The sequence below is a fragment of the Parasteatoda tepidariorum genome, chromosome 10 (assembly GCF_982258835.1).
Source record: "Parasteatoda tepidariorum strain Cologne lab strain chromosome 10, Ptep-v5.0, whole genome shotgun sequence".
NCBI classification, from domain to species: Eukaryota; Metazoa; Arthropoda; class Arachnida; order Araneae; family Theridiidae; genus Parasteatoda; species Parasteatoda tepidariorum.
Window position 1 is genome coordinate 21,240,156 of NC_141764.1, and position 13,464 is coordinate 21,253,619.

At 28.7% G+C, this 13,464-nt stretch overlaps 1 protein-coding gene across 6 annotated transcripts in view; it reads right to left on the reverse strand.

The window, feature by feature from the left end:
* Positions 1-1,225: 1,225 nt before the first annotated feature.
* The window catches only part of LOC107442335 (rab-like protein 6), a 38,751-nt gene continuing 26,512 nt past the window's right edge, over positions 1,226-13,464 (reverse strand). For 5 of the 6 annotated variants that reach the window (XM_043048201.3, XM_043048202.3, XM_071184413.2 and 2 more), the window contains exons 14-17: positions 10,979-11,016; positions 7,721-7,856; positions 6,366-6,472; positions 1,226-3,090 (exon numbers count right to left, since the gene is read on the reverse strand). In XM_043048201.3, the coding sequence (XP_042904135.1) occupies positions 2,890-3,090; positions 6,366-6,472; positions 7,721-7,856; positions 10,979-11,016 (482 nt within the window). In that variant the 3' untranslated portion in view covers positions 1,226-2,889. The remainder of the gene's footprint in view (positions 3,091-6,365; positions 6,473-7,720; positions 7,857-10,978; positions 11,017-13,464) is intronic. The other variant, XM_071184416.2, reaches the window with a different exon arrangement.

Consider the following 13,464-nt stretch of genomic DNA (forward strand, 5'->3'; position numbering starts at 1 on the left):
AATTTGTGCATAGAGTTAATGATAATTTTTTGTTGAAGCCATTTGCAAAAAGAGCTGTCTCTTCTAATGGGAAAAAAAAAGTAATTTACAGAATGGGAGAAAATATGAAATATTTCTGCTTTTGCATGTTTAACATGTTCTTCCAATAAGATTTTAGTGGAATTAAAATCGTCAATTTATATGGGTTTCATTGGATATACAACCAACTATATTTTCAGAAAAGAAAACGAAAAGCAATCTGATATTTATAAAAATATTTTGATAAAAGTAAAATAATGGAAAATTTAAATTACATTTTAGCTTTAGAATATATAGAAAAAATAAAATTCACCTTTTGAAGACATGGAAACATTAAGAAGGTCTGTAGACAAAACATCTTTATTAACTCAAAACTGTAATTAATTAGTAGTAAAAAACTATGTAGAATCCGTCAATGTTTTTTATATCCAGATATATTGGTGTTTTCAAAGTGCCACTTAGCATGTTCTTCCACTAAGATGGTGTAAGAACATTATAAATCAACGATACTAATAAGACCTTCAATTCATATCTAATAAGAATTAAATTTAAACTTAATTCCCTATCTAACACTTGTGGAAGAACACCATAATTCAGAGAGAGCTTAGTGGCATTAAGATCTAAAATTCATCAGGGTATGTAGCCAAATCTTTCAACATAAAATAAGTACTTTTTAAGCCCTATCTACATTAGCAAAATAATTTTCAGAGACTTTACAATGATCATGATAAAATGACTAGTTTCTGACAAAAAAAAAACTTTTTCTTGATTATATATTAGCCATTAAAAAATGATCAAGAGATTTTTCAGTTCAATTTCAGAGGGTGGAAACTGAAGCCTGAAATAGAGAATATCAGGCAAAATGCAGCAGAGTTGCACATGAGAGAGCAATAATCTCACCGAACCCAGCTTACTATACGCACATGCAGACTCACAAGTATTACATCAAACATGTAAAATAGTTGGCGCTTTTGTACGTTATGTCGAAATGAATTGTGAAAATGTTGAATAGGACAACAAAGAAAACAATCTCACTTCCAAAAAGGAAAAATTGAACACTTTATAAAAACACTCGATGAAAAAAGCATCTTTAAGAGCTTTTAAAAACGCTACGCACCATGTTCATATCCAATAAGTGTTCTATTTTTACATATTTCACTAGGTAAGCAACGTTGGTAAAAAAATTCAAACAAATAATAATACGTTATTTTTAAGATAATACCTTTAATGCATAATAATCAAAAAACATTTACAAACATTTCTCTCAGTTGCACAGCTTCAAAAAACTTGGCTAATTTGAACAAAACTTTGTATTTTTAAGTACTTTATACAACATCAAAATTCAATAAAAAATTAAAATTTTGCAATCTTGAACATTTGGACAGCTTACAATATTTTCAAATGGATGGTACAATTATGTTTTATTTTTTTTGTTTACAGAAAAAGCACTTGTATGAAAATGCAGCTTTTCTGAGATATTTAACACATTTGCTATTACAAATCGCTGCATTTTATGAAGTAATTCAATAATTTTTTTTATTAAGTGACATAATAATATAATACAAATTAAAATATACTGTAGTTATATAATGAAGCTGTTTCTTTTTAAAATAGCAATTTAATAAATCATTTTTATCTTAAAATTGTACCTTTTTTTTTCAAATGAATCATCTATGTATCATATAAGAAAGAAAACTTTTTATACTTAAATGGAATAGAAAAGTTAGACAACCTTTAAACTATGTGTACTATAAACAGTAAAAAAATAATAAGTAACATTTATAGTATTTCTATGAATAATTATAACATCTTAACTTTCGTTTTCAATTCTTTAACAAACTACCTGTTTTTTAATCAGTTCTTCTGATTCGTTAACCTTTTAATTCTGATTAAAATCAACTTTTCTTTATAGTAAAAGCTCTTTCCATGTTGAATTTCTTATATTTTAAGAAACAAAATTAATATAAAAATGAACATATTTAATAACAACAAAATAATTCATTTTTTAATTGAAACATTAAGCATTTTTTGACTACTAAGCTACAAAAAAAGCAGGTACCATTAGTTTTTCACTCAAAAAATAACCGATAAAATCCAGCAACTAATCAGTTTTAATCAAAACCAGCTCAATCCAAAGTATTAAAGTGGCAGTAAATCACTTTTACTCTTTGCTGTATTTAAGATACCTAATTAGTTTAACAGATGGAAAAACAACAAAAAGAAATTTTTATTGGCACAAAACAGGTTAGTATAAAGCAAAGTAGAGATGAATATGCATTCAAGATAGTGCATTGATTAAAATCAAAACTGTGGAGTCAGAGTCAAGAATTTGGAGAAATTTGCTTCAATGAGTTAAAAGTAATGTCCTATAGATATATATATAAAGAGAGAGGCTTTGATTTCTTAAACATTATTTTTGCAAATATTTATAATTGTGTGTACAAAATAAGCTCACCAAACAAAAAATTGGTCATCCCAGAAAAATCATGAGTTAAAACCCGTAATACCTATTATGGACAGAATTCACAAACTGATTCGTAGGCTTTGGTGAAAATAGGCGAAAGTCGAGCTCTCATAAAGTTGAATTTGAATCAAATATTTTAACTATCAACTACACAGCTCTGTTTAATCATTTATTTTAGTATTTTCTCTCTTTCAATTAAGGCAAAATAAAAAAAGATATATAAGTTTGTTTTTTTCAAAATATTGAATATTGGATAGAACTAGTTTCAAAACCAGAAGGTCTCATCTTATAATACATGAAACTGGTTATAGCAAATGCATTTAATATCTGGCAGGCTCTACACTTAGTCCAGTCATCAAAAGACAACCATATTTATGTTTTGAAAATTTAAAAAGAGAGGCTACTGGTTAGAATACTTCGTATTGCGGCTTTGACACTTCCGAGTCCCCATTCCCTAAGAATTCTTCCAATCTATCAACGTCGGAAGAGCTATCCAAATCTCCAACTTCTTTTTGTTTCTTTTTCTTGACAGTTTCAGCCTGGCTCGTGTTTTCTTTCTCTTTATGTTTTTTGTGCTTGTGTGATTTCCTGTGGCTCTTAGTTTCATCCTTAAAAATAATTACAATGGTTAAACTTAGCTACTAATATATTTGTTCATAAGACTTTAATGGAATTATTATGGCTCATTTATGAGGTAATTTTGTAGAAAACGCAGGTTTTAGATAAAAACTTGTGACTTTTTTTAAGTTGATTTATAAGGTATACAGTAAAAAGTTATGTATGGAACAGCATATATCGGGTAAATTGCCTCTACATGCACTATCATCAAATTTTATAAAGCTATTATGCATAATGTGGTTGAATTTCATTGATACATTTCTCAGTTTTCTCCTCCATAAATGTATGGTTGGCTTTTCAAAAAATGATGTTTAACGATGTAAAATTGCATGATTTAAGCAGCTGAAATCTGTTCCCTATTACAGAAAACTAAACAACCAGGGAGTAATTCAACATAGCTCAACAATGAAAGTGTATTTCCTTTTTTTCTTACGCAGTTTTATTTTTAATAACCATTCCCTAAACTGACCCAGTGTCTTTTTTTTTAAACCTTTTATCACAAAAATAATGCAAAATTCAAATCTTACATTACTTTTAGTATACTTTTTAGAAGAGAAAAAAAAATAATAAAGCTTTCTAGTCATATAAGTGTAATTTAAAAAAATTACACATTTTAAACAAAATTTTCAATTAGAATGAAAAATAAAATTCATTTTAAACTAACCAATATCTGAAATTCTGTATGGGAAGAAAAATGTGGAAAAACATTTCCACTAAGATTTTGCCAAGAACAAATTAAAGAAAAAAATTTCATACAAAATAAAACGCCTTTTTTAATTGTTTATTTTTAATTATTTATTTCCAACATCCTTTTTTAAAAAAAGTTTTCAGGACTTTCTGTAGTTTACAATAGAATCTATTATAAAATTGAAATTTCAATGAAAAGAGAGTGATTTATTTGGCTCTAATTGAAAACATAAGTGGGAGAAAAATATTAATATTAATTACCAATTATTAATAAAACATAAGTTTCCTTCTGATCTGAACAGAGATAAGAGAAAAGTATTTTTCAATTATTATCAATTCAGCCTTCTTTTGCCATGTTATCGCGAATTTCTCCCTTTTGGAAATTTTGTTGCTAAGAAGAATTGCAAAATAAAATTAATACCGAATATCTTTATAACAAAAACTGCAAAATGTAAGGCTTTTTGTTATTTAGAATTTTGCATTAGATAGATCATTTCACAAATCATTAAACTTATACTAATCATTACAATGTATATCTGTACCAGGGATGGGCAAACTACGGCCCGGGGGCCAAATGCGGGAGCCGGAAAGTTTTATTCGGCCGATAAAGTTCGATTTTGCCGATTCGTGACGAATATAAACAATATACAATCATTTTCTTGTCTACTTTGTTCAAAACTATTTTTGTTCTTTCATTTTTAACAAAGTTACTGATGACCTTTCTACTTTCTCTATTTTCGTTCTACAAAGCATAAATTGATGGAAATAGCTAGCACAGACAGCTTCAATTGGTAAAATGTTGAAAGAAGAAGTTCTTTATAAAATAGCCATAAATTGGCGCCATCTAAATTGGTTTCTAAGTACGCCAAAGTTTGAATTTTACAAATCATTTTCCAAAAGCTAGTTTCACAAATTTAATATTTCATGGCCAGAAAATCAGTGCTATGTATGCTTCATCTTATATATGTGAACAAGTGTTTGCAATGATGAACCTTAGAAAAAATCATGTCAGAAGTAGACTAGTAGACAAACATTTAGCCTCCTTCCTTAAAATAAGTACATCTCACTTGGAACCTCAATGTAAGGAACTTATATAAGGAAAAATGAAGTCACAACTTCATTCATCTCATTAAATATTTCAATTAAAACTTGTATATTGTTTTTTTTTTATTTCAGAAGTTTTTACCTGGCCCACCAAACTTCTTTTTCTCAATTTTCCTGGCCCACCCCTGATCTGTACCAAGCTAATATTAAAATGCTTTAAAACTCAAAAATATACATTTAAGTAAATAGTATTTACAGACATAAAATTTGAAGTATTAATAAATAAAATCCTACAAATTTATCAATTTTTGTTGTCTTTAGAAGGCATTAAGTTATGTGGTTTATGGAATTGCTTCAACTCAAGGGTCTGTCTAGGTTTTTTTAAGAGGTACCTACTTTGTGAAAATTTAGACATAATTTGTAAAAATTAAAAATTATATTAAAAATTCAACACGAAAATATGGTATAAAATAAGAACATATTTTCAAAAATTGTCACTACAAGTAAAAATTATTTATGAATGGTAAATTTCGATGCATATTTTTCCCACATGCATGTTCAAAAATAATTTTGCTTTTGTAAAATTTTGGGCTTAAAATTGTATCCAAATTTAAAAATCCATCAAAATCATTGCCCATAGTAAACTTTCAACTTAAATTTTATAAAAACATACATTTAATAGTACTAGCACTAAAAGTTATCTTCATTATGAGAACATTTTCGACAGGGTCATACAGAAAAAAAATTTCTGAAGAAAAAAAAATAAAGGTCTATTAAAATAAATTTCGAATAATGTTTAAAATAATAGTTCGAATTTTGACTTCCTGTAAACTTTATAGAGGGACAGCCTTGTCATTTCATTTTTTAAAAAAAAGCTTGCTCTAATATGGCATAAGCGACCGGTAAGGGTTTCCACTCTGCATTAACTGACCAAACATGCGCTACCTATTAGTTGAAGAGCTCCTTTTACTCGAAAAAGCTCCGTTTTTCAATAGATTACAACGAGAATGGGGCTTGCATGGCACTAGCGCTTTTTCTTCCACTTCAATTAGGAACAAAGTAGCTGAAGTTCCTTTTCTCCCATGACATTTCGGGATCCCGGCATGTTTTTAGTCAGGCATGGGAAGGAAAGGCACTTTTCTTACAAACCGTATGGGAAGCGAATTCTTATACATCATAAAACAATCCATGGGATAAGTTCCATTGCAATTCGAAAAGCGTAATCAACCTGGGGTTTATCATTTTAACGGGGATACAACAACAAAATTATAAGAGCGGGGGGATGGATCTTAGAAATTGCTATTATAAAAGTATTTTGTGAAGGTATCGCTATACAGTAGTAAATTTGCCCTCGACAGACCCCTGCTACTGAATCCACAATTATTATATCTCACACAAAGAATAAGCTTTTTTGACAAGTGATATGCAGTTTAAATAACAGATATTATTGTAATTAGTGTACAAAAAATTAAAATAAAAATAGCATTATAATTATTGGGTAAATAAAAAATAAGAAGCTAAAGTGATAGACTACCTTATGTTTACTTTTGTGTTTATGTTTTTTAGTTTTTGTCGATGTAGAATCTTCACTCACAGCTTCAGAACCTTCTGGTGTTGCGCTGGGAGAGGATCGGGATGGAACTGCAGACAAGTAAAACAATTATTTATGAAGAGTTTTTGTAAGTTTACTAACAGAAGAAAATAGTCGTTAAAATTCTTTAAAATATATATGTATAATTTTTTTAATTATTTAAGCTTCAAGTTTAATGCATAAATAAAATATTAAATTAAAAATAAATTATTTCAAAGAAATTTCTTTACAATGAAAAATATACATATTTGATTACGAAAGTACAGTGTGTACTTTTCATACATTTTGTCAACTCATGTAGTGGTATTTTCATATTCTTATTTCTCAAAAACTCTTTTGACAGATTCCATTCAAATTGTTCAAATCATTCAAAATTATGTGAATTAAATCAATGTAAAAACTAGTTTACCTTACGACAAAAAAATCTTTAGATGATTAAAAAAAGCAAAATATTAAAAAATAATATTTCATGTGGATTTATCTTTGGACAAACAAGATTTCATAATTGTATGCAAAACGTTTTTGATTCACATCATTAGTTCCAGAGAGATGGCAAATAAAATAATGTAAAAAGTGAAATTAACATTAAGGGGCCCAAAACTGTCAACTTCTTTTTTCCTCCAACTACCTGAGAGTGGTCTTTTCCCATATCTGAAGGATCAAGAATCTAAATCCATTGCAAAAAAAAATAATGTTTGCTTGAAGAAAGTACATTTTTAATTCCGATTTCATAATTTAAAATACTGTGCAAAAGATCGATAAAATATCATACTCACAAATGAATTAGAATATTTAGGGTAAGGCAATTGGATCATTGAGATTTAGTCCAAGCACATGAAAATCTGATCATTATATCAAAAGTTACTTTTTCCCTTTCTGTGCATTGTGCATGCACTTAAGTGACTAAGGTAATAATGACATTCAATGTAGAATGATGACGTTCAATATTGGTCTCTCAAAATAATTATGATATTAAAAATAATCATAGTCACATGAAACATCACAAGAATGACACCTTCCACTCCATGTCACAAAAATTCAATGCCGGAGAGAGGTCATAACTCAAAGAATGGTCAATATTGGATTGCCAAAAAAATTTCCCGAAAAAGCATTTAAAAACTAATTACAATTTAAATTAATACCCAATTGTTAGAATTATTTATTAAGATTGCATGCTATGTGTTCTACTATGTGCTACATACATATATTTTTTAAATTTTAACATTCGTATACTGTGATATGAATTTAATAATTACCAATAATAAAAAAGCAATATTATATTTTGAAAAGAAAATTACCACTGGGAGTTTCACTTGAAGTTTTTCGTTTGTAGTCGTACATACTTTCTAAAATATTTAAGTCTTCGTCCTCTAATGTTAGCATGCTGACAGGAAGAACATCTGGAGGAATTTCCACAGAAGGCTCTTCTATATCCTAAAAATCCAAGTGAAACTATTAATTAGTAGACTACTAAAAGAAAAATAGGACTGATTCCACGCTAAAAAACACAAACCACAAAATGGCAGTTAAACAAATACAAATTAATTAAAATTGTTTTTTAGGACTTATTTATTCATTGGGAATGCATACTTAATATATTTAAAGCACAATAGAAAAAAAATTCATAAAATCTATTATACTTTCTCTGTATAAAACTACATTCTAATGAAATTCACATTATAGGGTCAAATAAAATTTGAGTCAAATTTAAAAATAAAAAAAAACTAGATTTTTTGTGATTTAAATTATTGTTAAAATAAAGAATTCTTTTTAATTATAATAGTTAATTTTTTATTCTTGCATGTATTAATGTTTTATGTAAAACAAAGGAAATTTTAATTTTTACTCCATTCATAATTAGTAATTTTATTCAAAGTTTGAAGTAAATATTGCTAGTTTTTTAAAAGTACTTTTGATTTTTTATGCTTTTAGAAATTTAATTGAAATTATAGTATGTTTATTTTGTGAAATTAAACATTCATTATTAGCCTTTTTTTTACTTTATTAATATAATTCGTTGCAAATATAGTTTTAATTTTTCTATATAAAACAGTATTTATAGTAATAATAGAGTGAAACACACACTTCACACTCTAGTGTGACCACAATATTCCACAAATTACTAGATTTGATAGCGAATTTTCTTTGCAATGCCAAATTTTGCCAATTTCTAGAGAGAATGATCACATTGGAAATGAAGTGTGAATCATGACTATGTTGATGCAAGCACAAATAATAAATATGATGAACTTAAGCAGCTTGGAATAGGAAACTCAAAAGTGCACAAAAATAATATATGACACAAATTCAACTTGTTCAATATAAATCCGTCTGTGATTATTTTTATGTACACATTTTGCAATTTTATTGTCTAATACACATGCTTGGAATTACATTTAATAAAAAGGATATAATTCTTAAAACAAACTTCATGAAATTTCGTAAAATCTATCCCAGAATTACAAAATTTTTAATTTAAAACTAAACTCATATTTGTGAAAATTGCAACACCATGAAGGAATCGTCATAATTAAATGAAATTTTATACACAGCTGACTAGTAGTAGTACAAATAAATGATTAGACTTTCAAAGCAAACAAACAATAACAAAAGATCAAAATCAGTATTTTGTGTAACCACCACATGCCGCAATAAGTGCTGCTACACGACGTGGTATGGAGTCAAACAAATTTTGAATGTCTGTCTGAGGAAGAGCATTCCATTTTCTTTGCATGCGTACCCAAAGTTCGTCTGTAGAAGCAACAGGACGAGGATCACGAGTGAGACGTTGACCAATGAAATCGCACGCATGTTTAATCAGGGACATATCCGGGGAATACGCAGGCCAAGGAAGAAGCTGTACCTGCCTCGATGCAAGGAAGGATTGAACAGTCCTAGTAATATGAGGGCGGGCATTGTCCTGTTGAAATACAGCGCCTGCCAAGGCTTGAAGGAAGAGAACAGCTTGGGGCTGCAGAACTTCACTGATGTACCAGTTGCTGTTCAGATTACCCACAATTCGTAGCAATTGAGATCGTCCATGATATGCTATGGTACCCCAGACCGTAACTCCGGGTGTTCGTCCACTGTGGCGCTCGATAACGCACTCCAGAAGGTGGCGTTCACCGGCATAGCGTCTGACATGAATGCGGCCATCATGGTATCACAAATTAAAGCGGGATTCATCGGAAAACACGACATGCTGCCAATCAGCACGCCAGTCCCTACGCTGGTTGGCCCATTGCCGCCGCAGGCGGCGATGGTTTAGCGTGAGGGGGATCCTGTATAAAGGAGTCCCTTGTGCGCAGTCCACGCTTCAGCAGACGTCTATGAATTGATGAAGCACACAATGAAACACCTGTAGCTATTGACCACTGTGCTGCCAGTTGTCTAGAGGGAGCCGTATGGTCAGTCAGAGCCATGCGGACTAGGTGTCTATCGTCGCGAGCAGACGTGACATTTTGGGGTCCACTCCCGGATTTCCGAGTTGTCTGACACTCGTTCGTCCACTGATTCCAAGCACGCATCACTGTGCTGTTGTTACGCTGAACACGAGCGGCATCTGTACGATAAGATAATCCAGCTTGTCGAAGGCCGATGATTCTCCCCTGTTCAAACTCCACAAGTTGTTGAAAACTCGCTCTCTTTCGTCAAAGAGACATAAGTAACGACTAAGCTAACGTTTACCACAAGTAGATTACCACCGATAAACATACACGCCTCGCTACAGCCGTCTTATTTATTCGGATCCATCAGCCGTTCAGAGGGCGCTGCTCAGCATGCGCTACGGTTCTGAAGTTCTAATCATTTGCATATTATGCTCTACTTTGCATTTCCTGAAAATTTCAGCTCACTTGCATAAGTCTTTCATGGTGTTGCAATTTTCACAAACATGAGTTTATTTTTAATCTTAAGAAACATTTATTTCATCTAATTTTTAAAACCAATACTTTTCTTCTAAAAACAAATTTTTATACTCATTTGCATGCAATAACATTTTTCCCCTTAGATAAATAAATAAAAGAAAAAAAGAAAAATTAGTTGCAAAAATATCAATGAAGAAAAAAAAATTTTAAAAATGTGTAAGACATTCATATTTAATATAATAAACATAATAAGTACTATCTCAAAACTAAACTATAAAAAGCTACACATTCAGAAATTTACTGTCAAACCGTAACAGAATAACTCAAAGTAAGAAGTTACAGCAGTTTTGATTCTATATAGCCTTTATTTCAATTTGTAATATTAAAATTTTAAAAAAAAACAAGAAAAAATCAGTCAATGAATGCTTAACAGTCGAGCAAACGACCCTTCCCAAAAAAATAAGAACATACGATTCTTCCATTCAACTTTTACAAATAAAAATGTTTAACATATAAATAAATTTTTTAAAAATTCATTTTAAATCTTCCACAATACTAATTGTATGAAACTCTTAATTCTCTTTTCATTATGACAATAATTTGAATATTAACATCTTAACTACCACTACATACCATATAAAAATTATAATCCAATTATAAAGAAATAAATACAACTGTATTAGCAATTACCTTTATATCAAGAGGTGGCTCATAATTCTGATGGTTAGCTAAAATCATAAAAACAACCCTCATTACACATAAGAATATTTGAAATTAAAATTTTAAAAAATAAATTTTTATTACATAAACTATCCAAGAGGCCAATATCTGTTTAATACATTTTATAGACTATCCATAAACTAGCCAGAAATACTAACATTTTTTAATTGTTATTATACATTTTATAAGCTTGAATAACCAATTCAACAGCTTCAATAAATAATGTTTTTAGAAATTTTTAACTTAACTAAATGTTGTGTTATATGTAATGATGATCACATTACCATTCATTATGTAATAAAACTTTTTTTAAACATGCTTCGATTTTAAGCCTTTGTTTCTTCGCAAGACTTGTTCTTGTATGTCACATTTTTAAAAATAACTAATTGAAACTCAAGGAAAATCTGTTATTTAATAATTTTACATATTTTACCAGCCACTTAAAAAACAATTTTCGAACAATAAATTTATTTCTTTACTAACTTACTTACTCACTCATTAAAAAAAAAAAAAAAAACGCTTATATTGAATAAACATGCTACTCAAATCAACAGACATTCGATATTTTAAAAACAGATTTAATGTGTAGAGAATAAGCTTTATGTGTTATTTCAGTGAGTTTTAAAATTGCAAATAAAAAAATTAATAAATAAAAAATATATATAATTTGTGGTTATAAGAATAAGGCTTTTAAAAAAAATTATATTTAAGCCATATTTTAAAAGAATCAAAGCCAAATTTTAATACTCAATACCTCGGAAATAATAAATTTTTCATGTAAACATTTTGCAATTAATATTATGCATATCAAAAAAAAAAAATAATAATTTTTTTTCATTTTTAGAAAATTGTTTGTACAAAATAGTCCTAATTGCAATTAATTAACTTCATATATAATTTGAAGCGAGACCTCTATTAATTGTTATTTAAATAATACAGTTTATCATTTACAATTACTAACAAGCATATAATGTAATAATATTGTGTATTGCAAAATATTTTGTAAATCAAAAACATTTTGCTCTGTTTTTAGGAAACCACTTTAATTAATTTGCAGTGAGTCCACATTTACTTGTTATTTCGAAAAATACAGTTCATTAATTACATTACTAAGAAAAATACAATGCATTTTCATGTATAGGCCTAGAAGCACTGAATTCTTTTTTTTTTTTTTTTTTTTTTTTTTGAAGTTAAACAACACTGGGCAGTTTATGTATGAACCTCCCCCAGCTAAAGGCTAAGTTACCAAAGCATAGTACAAAGTAATATTTATAAGTGTAAAATCAAATAATAAGTGAAAAAATACCAAATAATAATAATAATGAAAAAACATAAATATGTAATAAAAAATAAAATTAATAATAGAAAATGAAAATTGAGTCCTAAAACTTATTGAGTCTCACAACAAAGTCATTCAAATTTTTCAAGTCTGAATCTAAGTTTTGAGTTGATTTGGAGAATTTGTTTTCACTTAAAAGAATAATGCCTATTTCTTATTATTTACACATTTAGTACTTTCTTTACTAAATTTTCTGCTGGATGCCTATTATTAACATTTATAGTACAAAACTACAAAATTTACAAAACTTTAAAACTAACTAAAAGTAACTTTACAAAATTTTATGCCCAATTCATAAATGAAATATCTCACTGTCATCTATAAAGTTCAAGGTACTATATGTTATTGGTACTGTATGCTTATAAGTTACGGAAATTTTTTTTTCCATTATGGCCAATATACATGTAATGTTAGATGCAAGCATTATTGAATTTTACAAGCTTATGATCTACATACATTTTCTGAATTTTGGAGGAATTACTGAAAAAAAAATACATTCTCTGCTTATACATGGATTGTCTTACAAATCAAACTGCGCTTAAAGAGCTTTCTTATATATATATATACAGTGCAGAACCTCTTATCCGGAAATCAGAAAACCGGAAAACCATATAACCGGAATGAAATTCGGAACCGGAAATCAATTTTCTTCCATTAAAAAAAAATTTTTTTCCTGCAAGATTTTGAGCCCATTTTGTTATTTAGAGCGTACAGCGTATCGAGTTGACGAAAGAACTGATTTAGAGGACGGATCAAAAGCCGTTTGTAGACGAATCTCACATAAGCACAAATAGCTTACATATGTTACTAATGTTAATAATAACATTAATAACTATGTTACTAATGTTAATAATAACATTAATAACTATGTTACTAATGTTAATAATAACATTAATAACATATATAAGCCTGTATATAATTTTTATTTCATAATTTCTTTCCTTATTTAAACTTAAGTGTATTATTATTTATCATTTTTTATTATTTCTAAAACTGTTTAAAAATAATTTTTTAGTTTCGTTTTATAAACATTAAAAAAACGGCATTTTGTAGCGATTCAGAAAACCTGAAAAATCAGTTATCCGGAATCGCGATGGTCCCGATTGTTCCGGATAAT